Source organism: Hylobates moloch, unplaced genomic scaffold (assembly GCF_009828535.3).
Source record: "Hylobates moloch isolate HMO894 unplaced genomic scaffold, HMol_V3 SCAFFOLD_10, whole genome shotgun sequence".
In the NCBI taxonomy this organism is placed as follows: domain Eukaryota; kingdom Metazoa; phylum Chordata; class Mammalia; order Primates; family Hylobatidae; genus Hylobates; species Hylobates moloch.
The window spans coordinates 104384982-104403936 of record NW_026652285.1 but is presented as its reverse complement, the minus strand read 5'-3'; the positions used below and the strand labels follow the sequence as shown (position 1 = coordinate 104403936).

The following is an 18955-nucleotide window of genomic DNA, read 5'->3' as shown; positions in this document are numbered from 1 at the left end:
TGGTGCAAAGGACCTCCCTTCATCATCTCCCACAAACACCACCCACTGGGCTTGAATACCTCCAGGAATGGGGAACTCTTTCCTCCTTTCCTGTTCCTGCTGGCAAAGGACCCGCTGGGCTGTCTCCCTGGAGCTTCCTGGGTTTTCTGGGCAGAGGAACTTGTGTGGGATGATGCCCCCTTCCCTCTGACTCCCAGGTCTGGAGTGGGCAGGGCTGGCTGGGCTGTTTTGCTGTCTTGCCCCTGCCCTGGCTCCAGTGTGTTGGCCCCGCCTTGGGCCCGTCGAATGCCGCTGCTACCACAGCTGCAAGAGGACACAGCATTTCAGAGCAGGGGTGCTCCCTGGCAGCTCGTGAGCTGCCCTGGGCCGCAGGGGTATTTTGTTTTCCTTGCACAGAGTTTAAACAACTTTTTGAAGTAGGTGCCGATATTTTTGAAAGCAAGAGACTTTACATAGATACTTCTGTGCACCTTCCTTTGTAACCGCAGAAGATCTGGAATGTTTGGTCCACTGTCTGGTGAGGAGCCTGCTGTCTCCATTTCTCCCCAGGCCACACCCTTCCCTATTGCTTCTGCTGGTACCATAGGTACCCATATACATTATCTTCTCATTATTTTTATTATTCATTTGAATTTATTATTATTATTTTTTTAGAGACAGGATCTCTCTCTGTCACCCAGGCTGGAGTGCTGTGGCACCATCCTAGCTCACTGCAGCCTCAACCTCCCAGGCTCAAGTAATCCTTCTGCCTCAGCCTCCCAAGTAGCTAGGGCTACAGGCGCACACCACCATGCCTGGCTTCGACGTAAGTTGTGTTCCCAGGCTCTACAGACATTTGGGATTGCAACCCCTATGAACCCAGAGGCATACTTCCACACTCCTTCTAGTACCTGGGGTGGGTGCAGGAATGGCCTCGTATCTAGGCAGCCCTGACCCCAAGCCTCTCCCACTTCCCTCTCCCACCATCTAACCAGAGGAATGAGACACTGGGATAAGCTCTTTGAATATAGCATTTCATTGACTCCTCACAACAGGCAGTTGAAGTCATTACTATTTCTCCATTTTGCAGATGAGAAAACTGAGGTTCCAACAGGTTATGGTCATCCATCTCCACGGATGCAGCAGCTTCCACCGCTCCAGCTCGCTTGAGGAGCTTTGCAAAGACACAGCCTTCTGGATCTCACCCCAAGCCTCCCGGATCTCACCCCAAGCCTCCCAGTCCCAAAGCTCTCAGTGGTGGGGCTGGGGAACCCTGTCTTAAATGGCTCTCCTGTGAGATGCTGGGTCAGGTTTGGGCCCCACTTCTCTTAATGGTTGTGTGGAGGGTGGGGGTGGAGGCCCCTCCCGTTCCAAGCACCATAAAGGGATGATCTCATTCCTCCTCAAATCCAGATTCTGCCCCAGATTTGCTGCACAGTCTGAAGCCAGCCACTCTCCAGGCTCCGCACCTGAGTTTCCCCATGTGTGGAAGGAGAAAATAGCTCCCACCCCCTGCCTGCCTTCCAGGAATGGGCACGTGGAGCAGGCTCCGCGGGAGGCAGGAAGGGGGCGTGGCTGGGACTTGCGGGTGCCTGTGCTCCTCTCAGAGCCACCGGCACCCCACCTGCCCCCTGTGGGGCTGCAGCTCAGTCTGTCCCCACCTCTTGTCCCCCTCACCATTTGTACCAGTCCCTCCTTCCCAGGGCCCTGGGCTGGCTGCAGCTGCTCTAGCTCCTCCTCCACAGCCAGGTGCCTCTGTCCTCCCCCTCCTGCCTACATCGCTGCCTGCCATTGGGGCCCCCCTTGGAGGTGGAAATTGCTGACTTGAGTGGCAGAGCAGAGAGCCACCACCCATCAAAGAACCGTCAATTCAAAGGGGAGTCCCCTGGGGTCGCCCCATCATACAGGCTACCTGAGTTCCAGGTGGGCTCAAGTCAGAGCTGGGACCAGAAATGAGGCAGCCACCGGGCCAGGGCTAGGGACAGCTTGGTGGCCGAGTCTGTCTTGAGTCCGGACATGCTTGTGTCTCTGGATGTTAGCTGTCTGCCATGTAGTGGCGCTGTGCAATCTCCTTCTATTCCCTGACCTCACAGTCCTCGGCTTCTTCATCTGAAAACATGAGGCTAAGCGAGCGCTGCCCCAACAGGGAGAGCTCCAGGGGGCGGGGATCAGGTCTGGCATGCTCAGTGCCATGTCCTTGGCTTGTGGGATCTGAGCCATTCAATAACCATCGGGGAATTAAACGGCTATTGATTAAAGAAGAAAATACACATGAAGCCGTTAATAACTGCACTCAACAGCAAATGAGCCCATAGCAAATGCTCAATAAACGTTTGCTGTTCTTGTTAGTGGGCCACAGCGGAGCCACTGGGCAACATGGCGGTCATGAAATTCTGAGGGAATCCCCAGAACAGGTTCAGTGTAAAATCCCAGAGCCTGGGAACCCCCAGGGGTCCCTGGTGCCCACTCAGGAACTTCGGGTCCCACATCCCCCTTTGCCACCGGTCCTGCATCTCTGGCTTCTCAGCACGGCTGGACTTTCCCAGGGGAACTGAAGAGGGAAAAGGGGAGGTAACCTTAGTCCTTCGCTGAACCGTCTAACCCGACCCAATTCAACAAGAAGCCAAGCTGCCGCCTGAAGAGTGTTTACTCCGCCTCTGAATTGATTGCACACTCTCGCCACCACCTCGGCTCCTCCCCACCGCCCGCAGAGGCTGGGGGCCAAGGGGAACCACCTCTAGGGAGACATGGGATCCAGGCAACCTCAGGCCTCTTGTCACAGATGGGAAATCGAGGCAGGATGCAGAGGGGCAGGGTTTGAACCGCAGGTCACCCTGCTGGGGTTGAAGGGGCACTACCAGGCCCTGACCATCACAGACCCAGTGTGGACCCTACAGCTGGCCCAGACATGAGGGCCCCATATGAGCTGCCTTATGAAAGGTAAGGCAGGGTCCTTGAACAGTTGCCTGAAGATGAGGGTTTCCCTGAGCAGTCCAAGGTCAGAAGACAAGCCAGGAGCCTGCAGGGCCTGGGGAGCTGGTTCCCAGCCCTGAGCTGCTAAGCCCAGTGGGACTGCGGGGATTGGCGGGTGTCTAGTAACAACCAGACAATTGCATCCCGAGGGCAGAGGTCACAGAGATGCCCGGAGGCTGAAAGTCTGGACACCAGTTCCACAACAGTGCCTATATATGCGGTGGTTTCCAGAACATTCCTGATTTTGAATATCCTGTCCCAATTGGAGGTGGGTTAGAGATCACGGGTGTCAGAACCACAGGCCCCTGTCTGCACCTGCTTCACTCCCATCTGCCAGACTCGAAGCTGACTCCAGCTTCATGAACGACCTGCCTTTGCCCACCTGGAATCCACACACACCGTCAAAGTGAAACAAAATGCAAATACAAGCTGGAAACAGCAGCACCACAGCGGCCTGCCGAGCCTCACGGCGCAGGCATCACCACAGCACATTGCTGGCAAACGGGCTTCCAGCCTTTCTCCCCAACCCATGATGTTTCTCCCGGTCCTGTTCACACAGCCAGTGTCTGTTCAAGACGCAGAAATGATACGCAAGGCATATTATATATTTTACAAAACAGGATTATGCTCTACATGCCATATGGCAAATCACTTTTTCCACTTGTCAGGAATTACAGATTTGGGTGGGCACTGAGAGTCTGCAGTGGAGAGATGCCCACAGTGATCATCCCAGCTGGGCTCCCCAGGTGCAGCCCCTGCCTGCACCTGCCTAAGCCAGGCTCCTGGCCGGGACTGCCCCAGTACGCTTGGGTCTCAACTCTCTCCTCCCTCAGCCCGCCCCAGCCCTCTCACTTCATTATTTTGTCCAATTTTTTTATTAAACACTTTTTTTAGTGCATATTATGTGCCAGGCACTGTTCTGAGTGCTTCATCAACTTTAACTCATTTAACCCTCACTACAGTCCAGCAAGAGAAGTATGCTTGTTACCATCCCCATTCTACAGATGGCCCAGGGAAGATGGCATTGCCCCCACAGACTGGCATATTATCTGCCAAAAGAACAAATCACCCAGGACAGCACAGAACCATTTAATCATCCACAGTCTAAACAGTTTTTGGGAGGTAAAGGCTGGTCCTGGGAACCAGGTAATGTCCCAGGTGCTAGGTAACCTCCTGGAAACCAAGTAACATCTCAAGAACTAGATAATGACCCAGGTACCAGTTAACATCCCAAGAACCAGGTCATGTCCCAGGTACCAGGTAACACCCCAAGAACCAGGGGATGTGTCACATACCAGGTAACCCCCCGGGGAACCAGGTAACGATGTATCACATACCAGGTAACCCCCGGGGAACCAGGTAACGATGTATCACATACCAGGTAACGCCCAGGGAACCAGGTAACATCCCAAGAACCCGGTCACGTTCCACATACCAGGTAACATCCCAGGTATCCAATAACGTCCCAGGTAACAGATAGCATCCCAGGTTGCAGGTGACATCCAGGGCTTCCCCTGGCCTTACCTGCCAATGACCTCGATGTTGGAGATGGCGTAGAAGTACTTGTAGAGGTTCTCCCGCTGCACATAGGTGCCGCCCAGTGCCGGGCGCAGCAGCCGCATGCGCAGATCGGTGAGGGTGAAGAACTCCTTGAGGCCCTTGGCGCTCTCCAGCCGCGTGTAGAGGTTGTCCATGTTGCGCAGGTCGGGGCCGGCAAAGATGGCGAAGCGGTCCCGCACCTCGAAGCGCACGTGCTTCTCCTTCTTGGAGCCCGCCCAGCGCGAGTACTCCTCGGTGCAGAGCACGCGGTGCGCGCTGGAGGACGACATGTCACGCGCCCGGCGGGCGGACATGCCGAAGGCCTCCATGCAGTCCTCGGCGTAGAACTGGTAGGGCTGCCACGTGCGCCCGTTGTCCAGGGACTTCTCCAGGACCATGACCGTGGGCCGGCCGTACTCGAAGGTCATCACCACGTCGTCGGTCAGCTCCACGGTCTTGTTCCACGAAAGGGTGATGTTGGCTTCCAGCGGGCTGGGGTAGCGGCTCCAGGTGATGCTCTGCCAGTAGGTGGCCAGGCCCTCCTCCTCCTGGTCGAACATGAGCCTGGGCGGGTGGGCCAGGTCCGGGTTGGAGGCGTCGCACTCGTTGCTGCATAGGTAGGGATTCTCCTGCAGCGGGGAGAGGAGAAGGGAAGGGTGGGTGCTGGATGCTCGGGGCGGCCTGGGAAGCCTCTGCCTGGCCTGGCCCCTGCCTGCGAACCGAGACACCTGCTCTGTGGCTACAGGGCCTGTGCTCCGGTGCCCAGACACCTGGGGGATTTGTGCCCATTTCCTCAATGCGTGCAGAGGTGTGCAATCCCACAGCTTCCCAAGAAAATGCATACTTGTTCCAGCTCTAAATACAGACAACCAAGAAGGCTAGGTGTTAGTCCCCTGCTCTGAAGCCTGCCATGGCTCCCCATTGCCTGGAATACACTGTCCTGACTCTGTAATATACCAACCCCGACCTGCCCTCCCACACCTGGCGACACTGTGCCTGGGCCTCCCCAGGACAGCTGTCCTCCTGCCCCTGCCTGGTTGTACCTCTGAGCCTTTGCAGATGGCATTCTCTCTCCTTCATGTGCCCTTCCACTCTCTGTCTGCCTCAAAAATTCCCATTCACATTCTCGACTCTCTAAACATCTCCTTAGCTGAGTCACCTTCCTGAGCCTTTTATTTTTTTAATTTTAATTTTATTTTTTTGTTGAGATGGAGTCTTGCTATGTTGCCCAGGCTGGAGTGCAGTGGGGTGATCTTGGCTCACTGCAACCTCCACCTCCCAGGTTCCAGCAATTCTCCTGCCTCAACCTCCCAAGTAGCTGGGATTACAGGCATGCACCACCACGCCTGGCTAATTTTTGTATTTTTAGTAGAGACAGGGCTTCACTATGTTGGCCAGGCTGGTCTCGAACTCTGACCTCAGTTGATCCACCCGGCTTGCCCTCCCAAAGTGCTGGGATTACAGACGTGAGCCACTGCGCCCGGTCCCTGAGCCTTTTTACCTGTACCCTTAGGATTGGTGAACACATTGAGGTGCTCAGAGGGCTGGGAAGCTCTGGGTCCCTCCCCGATCGCTGATCCCTTACTCTGTGAGTCTCTTCTATCTGGCTGTTCCTGAATTTGATAAATGGGTAAAGGTAGGGAAAATGCCTTTCTGAGTTCCGTGAGCCGTTCTAGCAAACTATCAAATCTGAGGGAGAGGTCGTGGGAACCCCCAATTTACAGCCAATCGGGCAGAAGTACAGGAGGCAGGAACTTGCAATTGCATCAGAGGTGGGGGCAGTGTGGTGCGACTGAGCCCTTCACCTGAGGGTTCTGACACCAGCTCTGGGCAGTGTCAGAATTGAACGGAATCATCGGACACCCAGTGGTGTCCAGAGAGCTAGAGAATAGGGTGCTGGTGTGGAAAACGCACACATTTGGTGTGAGAAGTGTCATTGATGGAAACAGGCCAGAGGGAGCTGAAAATGTCACTAATGTAGTGGTTCCCAGGGTCAGAGAGATAACTAGGCCGAGCACAGGGCATTTTTAGGACAGTGAGGCTATGCCGTATAATACTATAGTGGTGGGTGCATGCTATTATGCATGAGTCAAAACCCGTAGACCGGGGCCGGGTGCGGTGGCTCACACCTATAATCCAACACTTTGGGAGGCCAAGGCAGGCAGATCACCTGAGGTCAGGAGTTCGAGACCAGCCTGACCAACATGGAGAAACCCTGTCTCTACTAAAAATACAAAAAAATTACCTGGGTGTGGTGGCACATGCCTGTAATTCCAGTTACTGGGGAGGCTGAGGCAAGAGAATCACTTGAACCTGGGAGGCGGAGGTTGCAGTGAGCCGACATCATGCCATTGCACTCCAGCCTGGGCAACAAGAGTGAAACTCCGTATCAAACAAAAACAAAAACAAACAAAAACAAAACAAAACAAACAAAAAAACCCATAGACCTGTACAACACAGTAAGTGAACTTTCATGTAAATTATGGACTTTAGTTAATAATAATGTATCAACAATGGTTCATCAGACATGACTAATATGGTGGCTCACGCCTGGAATCCCAACACTCGGGAGGCTGAGGCGGGAGAGTGGCGTGAACTTGGGAGGTGGAGCTTGCAGTGAGCCGAGATTGCACCACTGCACTCCAGCCTGGGCGACAGAGCGAGACTTCATCTCAAAAAAAAAAAAAAACAGAAATCCCCCAAAACCCCAAATATCCCCCACTAATGCAAGATGTGGATAACAGGCAGGGAAAGATGGTGGGTAGGGGAGGGTGGCATGGGGTTTTAGGTACTTTCTGTACTATCTGCTCAATTTTCTGTAAATCTAAAACTGCTTTAAAATATAAAGTCTATTAATTAAAGAAAGAAACGAAAAAAGGAACACTGTCAGTAACAACCACCCAGTGCTCCGGACCACTTGTGGCCCTTTTTGATGAATATTTCAGACGTCTGGTTTGCTCAGAGACAAAATGGCTTGGATCTAAGTTAAAACCTCTCACTTTCAAATGAGCTGTTTGGCCCCCATGGGGGAAATGGGGCCCACTGCCTTCTGAGGGGCTGAGCCACACCCCCGTGGCCCCCACCAGGCGCCACTGCAGCAGCCTTAGCCTGTGGGCTTCGATCCTCCAGGGTGGAGGAGAGATCCCCCGGCTGCCTGGGGCTCCTCGGGGGCAGGGCTGACCCTCGGTTCATTGAGGCAGGTTCCACAAATCCCTCTTTGACCCAAATAGCTCTGTCCTCAGGCCCCCATGCAACCTCAGAGTGGCAGGAGCTCACCATAGAGTCCAATATCTCCTTAAGCGGATGGGGGGACTGAGGCCCGGGCCAGGGCAGGACTGGCCCCAGCCTTCTCGAGAGCGGACGGCACCTCTGAGGAGGAGTCTGCCGTTGCCATCAGAGATACCCACACCACTGGCAAGCCCACCGAGCCAGGACAGCAGAGGGGCATGGAGCGGGGGCGTTCCCAGCTTCCTCACTCACTGGCCAGGCGACTCTGGGCAAGACACACCCTGTCCTGTGCTGTTGCCTGGAATGGTGAGGGGCTGAGAGGCTGTGGGGATGGCCCTACCCAGGGAGCAGGTGCTGGACTGGAGAAGGCAGGCTTGACCCGTGAGGGAGCCGGCAGCCGGGAAGGGTGCTGTGAGCCTGGACGCAGAATGGGCTCTGTCTGTGCCGCTAGGGAGGAGGAGTGGTGGGCAGGAGGAGTGATGGGCAGGAGGAGTGGTGGGCAGGAGGAGTGATGGGCAGGAGGAGTGGTGGGCAGGCGCTCCAAGAACTTGCACCTGGGCTCTGGCACCCAGGCACATCCTCCCTTTCCCCCAGCCCAGCCATTACCCCCTTCCCAAAGTCCCAGTGCTGCTTCTGCTGCCCCTGGGGCCTTCCTAGGGGCTGAATGGTATCCCCCAGATTTCTATGTTGAAGCCCTAACCCTAGTATCTGAGAATGGGACTGTATTTGGAGATAGATTCTCTTTCAAGAGGTGATTGAGGTTAAATGGGACCCTCAGGTTGGCCCTAGTCCAATCTGACTGGTGGCCTTGGAAGAAGAAGTTTGGCTGCCGGATGAGACGCTGGGGCCCATGTGCACAGAGAAAAGGCCGTTCGAAGGCACAGTGAGAAGGCGGCGGCCGGCTCCAAGCCAGGGAGAGAGGCCTCTGCAGAAACCAAACCTGCCAACAACTTCGTCTTGGACTCTCAGCCTCCAGAACAAGGAAAGACATTTTTATTGTTTAAGCCACCGGGGTCTCGTGTGGTACTTTGTTATGGTGGCGGGAGCTGGCTAAGACAAGCCTCATGCCAGGTGGGCAAAGAGGGAACAGGCCGGGAGGAATAGCTCAGAGGGGTAGAGACGAATTGGAAGTTTTTGATGATTTCCCCAGTGGCTGTCTCTGGGGTCTCCTCCACCAGCCTGGTTTCTCAGTACGCTGGCACCAAGTGGCATCACACTGCGTCACCTACCCAGAAAGTGCTTATCAACCCAGCACTGAAGCTGTGCCATTTCCCAGGCCACTTCATCCCCTCCCACCTCAGAGCTTGTGCTCCTTTGGCCCCTCTCTGTCCTCCTGGTTTTCAGAGCCCTCCCGCATGTGCCTCCTCCAGGAGGCCCTCCTGACTTGAATCAATCTTTGAACCCAGTTCTCTCATCATCCATCATAGAGTTGTTAATGTGCTATTGGGGACAGTGTAGTGAGGCCTGCATATTGGGCCTGGACCTCAGTAACCACTCACTCAATTATACTATTATTATCATCATATTAATAAGCTATTAATAAAATGACAATGATATCGACATATCTCCTATTGAGTGTTGGTAGTATTCCTGTCAACCCCAACTGCTGAGCCACCCACACTTCACCTTTTACCTGGTCTCTCTTCGTCTTCCTGCCTTACTTAGCCCTACCCTGCCCAGGCCCCTGATGGGTTCTGTGGGGTGGGGGCTTTGGAGGGGGGACAGGGTAGCCCTCAGAGCCCCCAGTTGCACCCAGCTTGTCTGTCACTGGGAAGACTGACACAGCTGGCTCTGGCTGGAGATGAGGGCTCCAAGCTGGCTGCTCCAACCTATGGGGCCCTCCGGCCCCCGCCCCGGCCCGGGAAGCAGATGGTCAGAAACTAATGAATCAGCTTGTGTGTTTACAGGCCCCTCGCCTGCTGCGGAGCGGGCTCAGTCAACAGCAAGTACAATAAATAAATCCCTAGCCGCGGCCAACACAATTCTCTCTCTCCCTCTTTCTCTTTCTGTCTCTCTCCTTTTCCCCCTCTGATTTCTCTCCCCAAGGTCTCAGAATTCCACTGAGCTGGTCAGGAGTGCGGAGCATCCCAGCAAAGGCACTGCTGGCGCTGACCTGACCTTCCTTTTCCTCTACACACACAGTATTGCTTCCTCTCACTTTCCTTCTATTCTTGTTTTGTTTTGTTTTGTTTTGTTTGAGACAGAATCTAGCTCCATGGCCCAGGCTAGAATGCAGCGGCACAATCTCGGCTCACTGCAACCTCCGCTTCCTGGGTTCAAGCGATACTCCTGCCTCAGTCTCCCAGGTAGCTGGGACTACAGGCGTGTGCCACCACGCCTGGCTAATTTTTGTATTTTTAGTAGAGGCAGGGTTTCACCATGTTGGCCAGGCTGGTCTCGAACTCCTGACCTCAGGTGATCCGCCTGCCTCGGCCTCCCAAAGTGCTGAGATTACAGGCATGAGCCACTGCACCTGGACCTTCTATTCTTCACTGGGGGAATTCTGGGGACCCACTGGGGTATTAGAAGCCCAGTTTACCCCAGTTCCCCCTACCCCAGTCCTCAGTCAGCATCTGACAGCTGATAATGTCGTGGGGGTGGGGCCGAGACTGGAAGTGTCTCCTCTGAGCCGGGGTGAAGGTTTACGAGCCTCCTCTGGGTCTGTGCGTTTCCACCCATCTCCAGGACAGCAGATCAACTAATCACAAAAACAGCAGTCAGAACAAAGTGGCCTCATACAGGGAGAGACTGTTAGGCACACCTCTAGCCTTTCAGGATGGCTCCAAAGCCACCCTTTGACAGTATCAAAAGTAGTAGCTGCCTCTTTAAATATTTCATGAAAATTAAAACAACAACAAAAATCATACCCCTGATTTTTAAAAACAGCCTTGGGATTTTCTCTAGAAAGATGCAGTAACATACCCATTTTCCATACAGTTTTGGGCCCTGGGGTCTGAAAGCCCTGAGTTCCCTCTCAGCTCTCTCCTTTGAGGCTATGTGACCTTGACGAAGTCACTTGACTTCTCTGAGTCTCTGTTTTCTCATTGATTGCCATGCGAGATGGTCTGTGTCTCACACTACCTAGAATCCCTAGGAAATGTCTCCAAATGGGAGCGATTATTTTGAAACAGCAGCTTTGTATTAACTCAGGGACACTCCACTCCCAGCAACCTTCCACAGGAGGAAGGGGTGAGGCTGAGACCACCAGCCTTGTGCATGAGAAACCCCAGAACTTCATGGCATGGACCGTCCCGGGAACAGCTGACTCAGAAGAGTGTGATGATTGTAACACTCACTGAGTGCCAGCCCTGTGCCCGGGCTGGGTTGGGCACTTCACAGCCGCTCCTCCCTGCACCTTCTCAGCAACCCCCAGGGAGGTAGGTGCTACAGTCAGCTCTGCGTCTCAGACAAGACACTAAGTACCCATGGCCGCACATCACTTACCCATCCCCTGGACTCCCCTTGAGGAATCTTGGGGAAACCAAGCCCGTCACATCTACAGCTTTCCTATCTCTCTGGACACACACAGGCAAGTCACCTGAAAGGTCAGGCAGTGTGGCTAGACGTCAAAGGAGGGTGGCAGAGGGAAGGGAAGGCAGCCAGCCAGGCCCATAGCACCAGAGAACCGGGTGAGGAAGAGCCTCCTACACAGATGCCAAGCCTGAGCTCCTGGCATGAAATATTCTATGGAGAAACCATTTCATGCCATGCTTTTCAAGCCTCGTGATGGGCGCTTAAATGCTTTTCCTTTTATGTTATTTTCTGTGCAAAGGGTATAGTCAAAGTCAGAGGCCAGGTTGTAAACATCATAGACAAGCTGCAGGCAAAAAACATAATTGAATGGGAAAGTGAACTGTTAGCAAGGATGGAGGTAAATGTGCCCGTGGGGAGCCCAGCCATTTGAACCTCCAGGCCCCTGACTAAGGACCCGTGGAGGGGCGGCCCCTGGAACGGTCACCAAGTCTCAGGAAGAAGAACAGACGACGTCATGCAGCTGGCCTTGTGCTGGGACAAAATCTCACCGTTGGGACGAAGTCACCAGGGTGTCCCGGGCAGGGCTCTATGGTTTGTGGTGGGATGCAATGGCTCACTCCCTCAGCCGCTCACCAGCTCCACAGGCTTGGGCGAGTCCCCCAGTTTCCTTGAGCCTGATGAGGCCCAGGACATGCTACCCTAAAACCTTCTTAAAATATTTTAGGCTGGGCGCAGTCGCTCACGCCTGTAATCCCAGCACTTTGGGAGGCCGAGGCGGGCCGACCACCTGAGGTCAGGAGTTCGAGACCAGTCTGGCCAACATGGTGAAACCCTGTCTCTACTAAAAAGAAAACAAAATAAAAAATTAGTTGGGCATAGCGTTTCGTGCCTGTAGTCCCAGCTACTCAGGAGGCTGAGGCACGAGAATCACTTGAACCTGGGAGGCAGAGGTTGCAGTGAGCTGAGATCACACCACTGCACTCCAGCCTGGGTGACAGAGTGAGACTCCGTCTCAAAAAAAAAATTTTTTTTTTAAGCTGAAGGGATTTGAGAAAACCACAGAAGCTGAAGGTCACTCTTTGACCTTCCCCCGCGCTTCTTCCCTGAAGCAGGACATGAGCCTCATTTGAGAGGTGCCCTCCCAATGCCCGGACAAAGGAACATTCTCATCTCCAAAGATGCAAGGTCACAGACAGGGACCTGGACACACAGGCCTTGCAAAGTTCCCGCCAGTTTATCACCAGGAGATGATTTTTTTAAGCCAATCATACTTCTCCATGACTATTTCTCCATTAAACCTAGCATAAAACATAGATGTTCACCAATTTTTTGGGTCTTCATTCCTTATGAAAGCTCCCATGAGGCCAGGCAACACAAGGAGATGCCATCTCTACAGAAAAAAACCCTCAAAAAACAAAAAATAAAACTAGCCGGGCATGGTGGCACATACTGGTGGTCCCACAGCTACTTGGGTAGCTGAGATAGGAGGATCCCTTGGGCCCAGGAGGCCGAGGCTGTAGTGAGCCATAACTGTGCCACTGCACTCCAGCCTGAGTGACAGAGCGAGACCCTGTCTAAAAAAAAAAAAAGAAAGCCTTAAAGCCTTTTTCACATAAAACTTATATTAAATCCACTCGTATACTTTGGTTGTGTTAATCTGTCTGTTATGATGGGCCCTCAGCCACTAACATAGAATGGGTGAGGAAAAGATCTTTCTCCTTGCCGAGAGCCTCAGCCTCTCAGTTGGAGGGGAGGCTTCATGCGGGCAGCGACCACATCTGATCCTGTCCCCACTCCAGCCCCAGCCCCCAGCCCCCAGCCCCCTCAGAGACTCGGGAAATCTTCGGAGAATGAATGAACACTCAATGAGGTTACTAGCACTGGCTCCACAGGGTTGTCATAGGAATGACGCTAGGTGCACCATGGCAAGTGCCTCGGTGGTGCCGGCTCACGGCTGATGGATGCTGGGAGAACATTCATGGCCACTGTCTGGCCTGGTGCTTCAGCAAACAGCAGGCCCCGCCGTTAGGGGGCATGTCTTCCACCTCCGCCCTGTGCTGGGTGTCCTGTGTGCGTCAACCCCATCTCCCACGCTCCCAGGGATCCTGGAGAGTGCGATCCTTAGGAAACCGAGACCCGGAGAGGCTGAACAATGTCCCAGGGTCTAGTGGCTCGGCAGCAGCTGAGGTGGGACAAGAAGCCAGGGGATGGCCCGCTGAGCCGGGCCCTGAGACAAATTGGGAAATGGTGCCCTTCACCCAAAAGGGAAAGGACGTCGCTGCCTGGGCCGCACTGTGCTCCCGCAGACTCGGGTTCCATGGGGAGGCAGGCAGCACGTCTCTTGACACCAAGGTGCATGGGCAGGCCCGGGGAACAGTTTAGCAGCTGACAGATTGTTTTGAACCTGTCTGCTGATTTGCCAGCGAAATCCTTCTCATCCTCAGCCCCTCAGCCTCACCGGACGGGAGGCTGCTGCCGCATCCAAGGTGGAAGGCTGGAGGCTGCCCAGGAGAGGCCCTGGGTGTGGGTGCCCAGGTAGAGGGCCAGGACTTGAGCACGGGGGAAGCAGTCGTGGGGGAAGGCAAGGAAAGGCAGCCAAGCTAGCCCCACCCTCCTCCTTGGACGTGGCCTCTGCCATTTCAGGGGAAACCCTATGGCTTGGGCAGGTGCTTAAATCAATAGGTGCCCTGACCCGTGGGGCCATGGAATTAGGACTCAGGGGACTGCCCCTAACACCATCTGTGAACTTGGTCAGGGCCTTGCCCGATCTGTGCCTTGGTTTCCCCATTCACAAAATGACCGGGCAGGAGTTGGCTGTCCGCCTCTGACCCTGACATCCTAAAGTCTCAAGTTCTGCGTGTTCCTCAGGCCCCCGTGCTGCTAGGGAGGAAGGGCACAGAGACGCCTCCTCCTCCCCTGACTCCAGGGAGAAAGCCGGGGTGCTGGGGGAATTCTCCTTAACAGATTACTTCCTATTTATTGGTAAGAAAAGTTGCAGAGGGGATAAATTATTAACAAAGCGGAAACAGAGATTCTGTTCAGAGCTGATTCTAATTCTAGCGGCCCTGACGGTCTCTAACTCTCTGAGCTCTCCCTCCCTCCCTCCTTCCCTCTCTCTTTCTGTCCCTCTGTCTCTCTCTCGCTCCCTCTCGCTCTGTGTGTGTGTGTTTCTCATTCTCCTTCTATGGTTTCATTGATCGCTGTCCCTCTTGCTGTCTGTGCTGCTAACTCCTTCCCCAGCGTGCAGGCTTCTCTCTCCTTCCCTTTCCGGATTCTCTTCGTGCACAGGCCCTGGACAACAGACAACAAGGTCACCCTCCCCGCTCGTGAATCAGCGTAAACCCACCTGGCATTTTAGGGCTGGAGCTGCAGCTGGCCAAGGTGGCTTTTCTGTTTTGTTTTCTGGTTGGAGCAATTTTCCTCCCAGCTCCAAGCAATTACTCAGGCAGGGGCAGGCAAGCGAGCCTCCAAGCCTCCGTGCGCTGCCTCCCCAGGGACTCGCTCGTCCCAGCAATGAGCCTCCTGAAGCCACGGCGACCGCCCCCACTCCTCCCCCAGGCGGGCCACAGTGGGCATCGCCTGGGCACAGGTCCCCCTTGAACCCAGTCTTTGGCCGACTCTCGAACCTGCCTTGGCTCAAAAGCAGACCCAGAAAATGCATCTCAGTTCCTTGGTTGCTCAGAGCGGCTCTCCTCGCCGCCCCTCACCCTGCATTATTTGGGAGGAAAGGGAGCACTTTAGGCCTTTCAACCCTGCCCACAGTGTTCCTCTTTCCAGAACCTTCTGTGAGTGTGAACTCTGGGAGAGCAAGGGCCTCGCCCACCTTTGTGCCACACTCCCAACAGCTGTTTGCACGCAGTGGTATTTGACAAACATTCCCTAACCGAGCGAGGACCCTCTGCAGTGGCTCCAGGCAGTTCCACCCAGGTAGGGTGCTGCCTGGGGGAGAGGCGGTGGGCACCCTCGGGCCTCACTCCGCTTTGGGGATGCTGTTCCAGCAGAACGACTGCTTAGTCTTCTTACCCCAATTCGGGTTGCCCCCCACAGAACACCCTGAAATCCTCTCGGAGGACCTGAGGGCATTGGGCTGCCCTGATGGATGAGCTGCTGGGGAGAGGGTTCTACTGGGAAGCCAATGTCAGAAAGCAAGGATGAAATGCCAGGCCTGGCGTGGGCACCCACTGCTCATCAGGACCGCAGACCCCTGAATGACTGATCTCCTCTGTCAGCTGAACCGCCAGAGTGTGGCGGGCGGGGAGGCATCGCCATGGCTCTGGCTAGACAAGGGTTAATCTCTCCAGGAACTTAAAAATGTATTATTGTTTTTTTAAAGGACACATTCTGCTTTGCCCTGGGCATATGTGGATTCTTCCCACAGCCAGATTTCCAGGAATGTTTGGGGCAGGAAATTCTATCCCAGCTGAAGACTGCCCGTGCATCCCTGGGGCGCCCCACAGGCGACTGACAAAATGGACCAGACACATGGGCATCTGTCTCAGACAGGGCAAGGCTCCCCTTCTCTTGCATACCTCTAGCGGCAGGGGTTTCATTACCACAGAAGGCAGATAGATCAAACCCTACTGCTCCCTCCTTCGAGTGTGGGGCTGTAATTTGGTGGGTGCTTTGCATCTTTTCTTCGTCCCAGGTTCCCTATTTTTCTCTGGCTATGCTGTAAACATTTTCTAATTGATTAGAAAAACGAGAGAGGGAGGCTGGGTGAGGCTAAGCCCACCTCCTTCCCCACACCAGGAGCTTAGTGATCCTCAAACACTTCCCCCCCAGGGCCAGCGGGAGTGCTCAGCCGCTGCTGCTCCTCCTCCGTTCCCTCCTCCCCCTCCTCCCGCTCCTCCTCCTCCTGCCTGCATACACAGGGGCTCAATCTGGCGCCTCCCTTCCTGCCCACTCCCTACTCAGGGCTTCATTGGCCACCCAAACAGCCCGACACTTTCATACTTTTAAAAAAAGTAAATAAAAGGAAAGCTGAGATGGAAGGACGAAAGAACGGGAGAGAAGAAAAGGGAAAGAAAGATAAGGGGGCTGGTGGGGGAAGGGCACCGAGAGGAAGAGGGCTACATCCGGAGAAGCCCAGGAAAGTGCATTATTGATTCAGGACTTAGAAAATGCTTAGAGAGTAGGAACAGCGCCCTGCTCTTTAAAAGCTTGTGCAAAGCATAAGCTAGACCCAGGCAGCCTTCCCAAAGAGGGCCCACTCTGCCGCCATGAATATTTTATCACGGAGGGAGGAAAAAAGTGGCTGTGAGGGTTTCAGTGCCGGGGTGGGGTGAGGGGCAGGCCCCCCTGGCTGGGGCGCTTGGTAGCTGCCTCTCCTCAGATCCCCTCCCCGGATCCTGGGGGCCTTTTCTGGGCCCCCTCTCCTCTCCTCTGAGAGCTGCCCTGGGCTTTCTTGCTGATCAACAGGGCCTCAGCCAGGTTCCAACAGAGGCCCAGGCCGGGGAAGGGGGTGTCGGGGAAGCATCAGCTGAAAGAGGTTTCCAGATGGGCTGAGAGTGAAGCCTGCTCCGCAGCAGTGGTTTCTCCTAAAGGCTTACTCTGTTCTCCCCTGCCCTGCCTTGGTTGGGGCCTCCACCTACCCCTCCAGCCTCCCCACCCCCAGCCCATTCTCAGCCTGCAGCCAGACGCCCTTCCCTTTGTAAAACACCCACGTTGTCTCCAGCTCCTCCTCAGAGCCCCAGCGCCTTCCCCTTCTTAAGTCCAAACCCTGGGCCTGGCTCTGCCACCAGCTCTGCCTCTCTCTCGTGTCTTTCCAGCCTTGTTTTCGTTGAAACAGAGTTTCGCTCTTGTCCAGGCTGGAGTGCACTGGTACGATCCTGGCTCACTGCAACCTCTGTCTCCCGGGTTCAAGTGATTCTCCTGCCTCAGCCTCCCAAGTAGGGATTACCGTATGTGCCTCCATGCCTGGTTAATTTTATATTTTTAGTAGAGACGGGGTTTCACCATATTGGCTAGGCTGGTCTCAAACGCCTGACCTCAGGTGATCCACCCGCCTCGGCCTCCCAAAGTGCTGGGATTACAGGCGTGAGCCACCATGCCCAGCTTCTGGCCTCATTTTCTACTGGCCAGTCTCTCCCGCCTTTTGGACGACCCCCTCCACCCCCCTGAGCTTTCAGGCTGAGCCACCTTCTGTCTGCAGCTCTCCCTCCAGCCTTTTGCAGGTGTCTGCTTAAATTTCTCTTCCTCAGGGAAAACAACCCTGGCCACTGCCCCCAAGTCCCAGGGGAGCACTGGGTCACAGTTTTCCCCAGTGGCTTCTTTGGTTAATGACGGGTATGTCCCCTCCCCACTCTGCGCTCCAGGAAGGCAGGGGCGGAGCCTGACACAGCCGAGTGACTACCCCTCCTCGGCCCCTTCCCTCTCCAGGTGTTCCATACTCAGAACGAGGTCTTAGGAGTAGACACAGCACCCGATGGACGGGGCCTGCCCCTGAGAACAGCCAGAAGCTGCGACCTCCAAGGGTTTCTTCCTGCTGGTTTCTGAGGAATTAAGAGGTGGCGGGGCCGAGGAAAGAGTAAAGTTACTGGGTCTGCCCACACCTGGGGACACCTGGACAGGTACACCCCTCTGTGGATGAACCCTGGCCAGCGGTGGGGGGGTGGGTGCGAGTAGTGAGGCTGGGCTGGTAAGTTTTATTGATTTATTCATTCACTTATTCATCAACTATTTGTGAACATCCTTCATGCACCAAGTAGCCCCAGAGAAGCAGCTCTTAGATTTGGCCACCCATGAAAACATGACAATACTTGGGGACGGGAGGGGTGTGGCAACATTCCTGGGCCCTAAGGTCAGAAATTCTACTCCAAATTGAAAGCTAACAAACAAACCAACAAACTAACCAATTGAGTAATTAACCAACCAACTAACCAAAACCCTCAGCAGGTGACTCAGATGTGCGGCCAGGTTTGAGAGGCTGATCCAGGTGGCCCAGGGAAGGGCACCCACACGATGACACTGTTCCTGTTATTTCACCTATAGGTGGGGAAGCCAAGGGCCCCCGAGCCAGGCGCTTGCTCAAGGTCACATTTCTGGTGACTCGGGCACTTTTCTCCCTTTTGGGAATGTCGACCGTTCTGCTGTGTCCACCAGAGAAGTCACCTGTGCTCTGGTCCCCATGAGTGGCACAGATGACAAGCCCTGGAGGTGATGGGCTGGGGCAGTCAGAAGGCTTCCTGGGGGAGGTGGTATTTCATCCGGACTCAGGACAGGTGGAGGGAGACTCCACTAGTCTGGGAGGATGGTGCTCTAGGTCGACTGAGCAAAGGGCCAGGCCGGACGCACAAAACGCTGCGGGGAGCAATAGGTTAACATGTGCACGCTGCTGAGCCAGGAGCTTGGTGGGGAGCACAGGACAGAAGGCCAAAGGGAGGCCAGGAGCCAGATGGGCAGCTTGACATTAAGCAGCGCCACGGAGAGCCCTGATGCTGGCCGGCCCCCCTCCTTCCAGAAGACAGGTGAAGAGCCTGGGAACAAAGTGTGAGGGCTCAGGTGGCTCTCTCCCAAGCCTGGAGAGCCGGCACCCCTTGGCACCCAGGAAGCCAGAAGGAAGATGGAGCACCTGCAGCTCAGATGGGAGAGAGGCTCCGAGAGAGCCGAGGCAGGCCATGGAATTCTCTCCTCCTGGTCTTTCAGTTTTAAGACGACAAGATGCTTCAGGCTGGAAGGGCTCCAGGGCAGGCCTGGGAGAGGTTTCAGTCGGTGCTTCTCAAACTTGGCTGTGCACTGGGACCACCTGGGGAGGTTTAATGCC

General features: G+C 54.8%; 1 protein-coding gene across 5 annotated transcripts in view; it reads right to left on the bottom strand.

The window, feature by feature from the left end:
• NTNG2 (netrin G2) overlaps positions 1 to 18955 on the bottom strand; it is a 79593-nt gene that overhangs the window by 40533 nt on the left and 20105 nt on the right. For all 5 annotated transcript variants that reach the window (XM_032165478.2, XM_032165476.2, XM_032165477.2 and 2 more), the window contains one exon: positions 4477 to 5120. In XM_032165478.2, coding sequence (XP_032021369.1) covers positions 4477 to 5120 — 644 coding nt within the window. The remainder of the gene's footprint in view (positions 1 to 4476; positions 5121 to 18955) is intronic.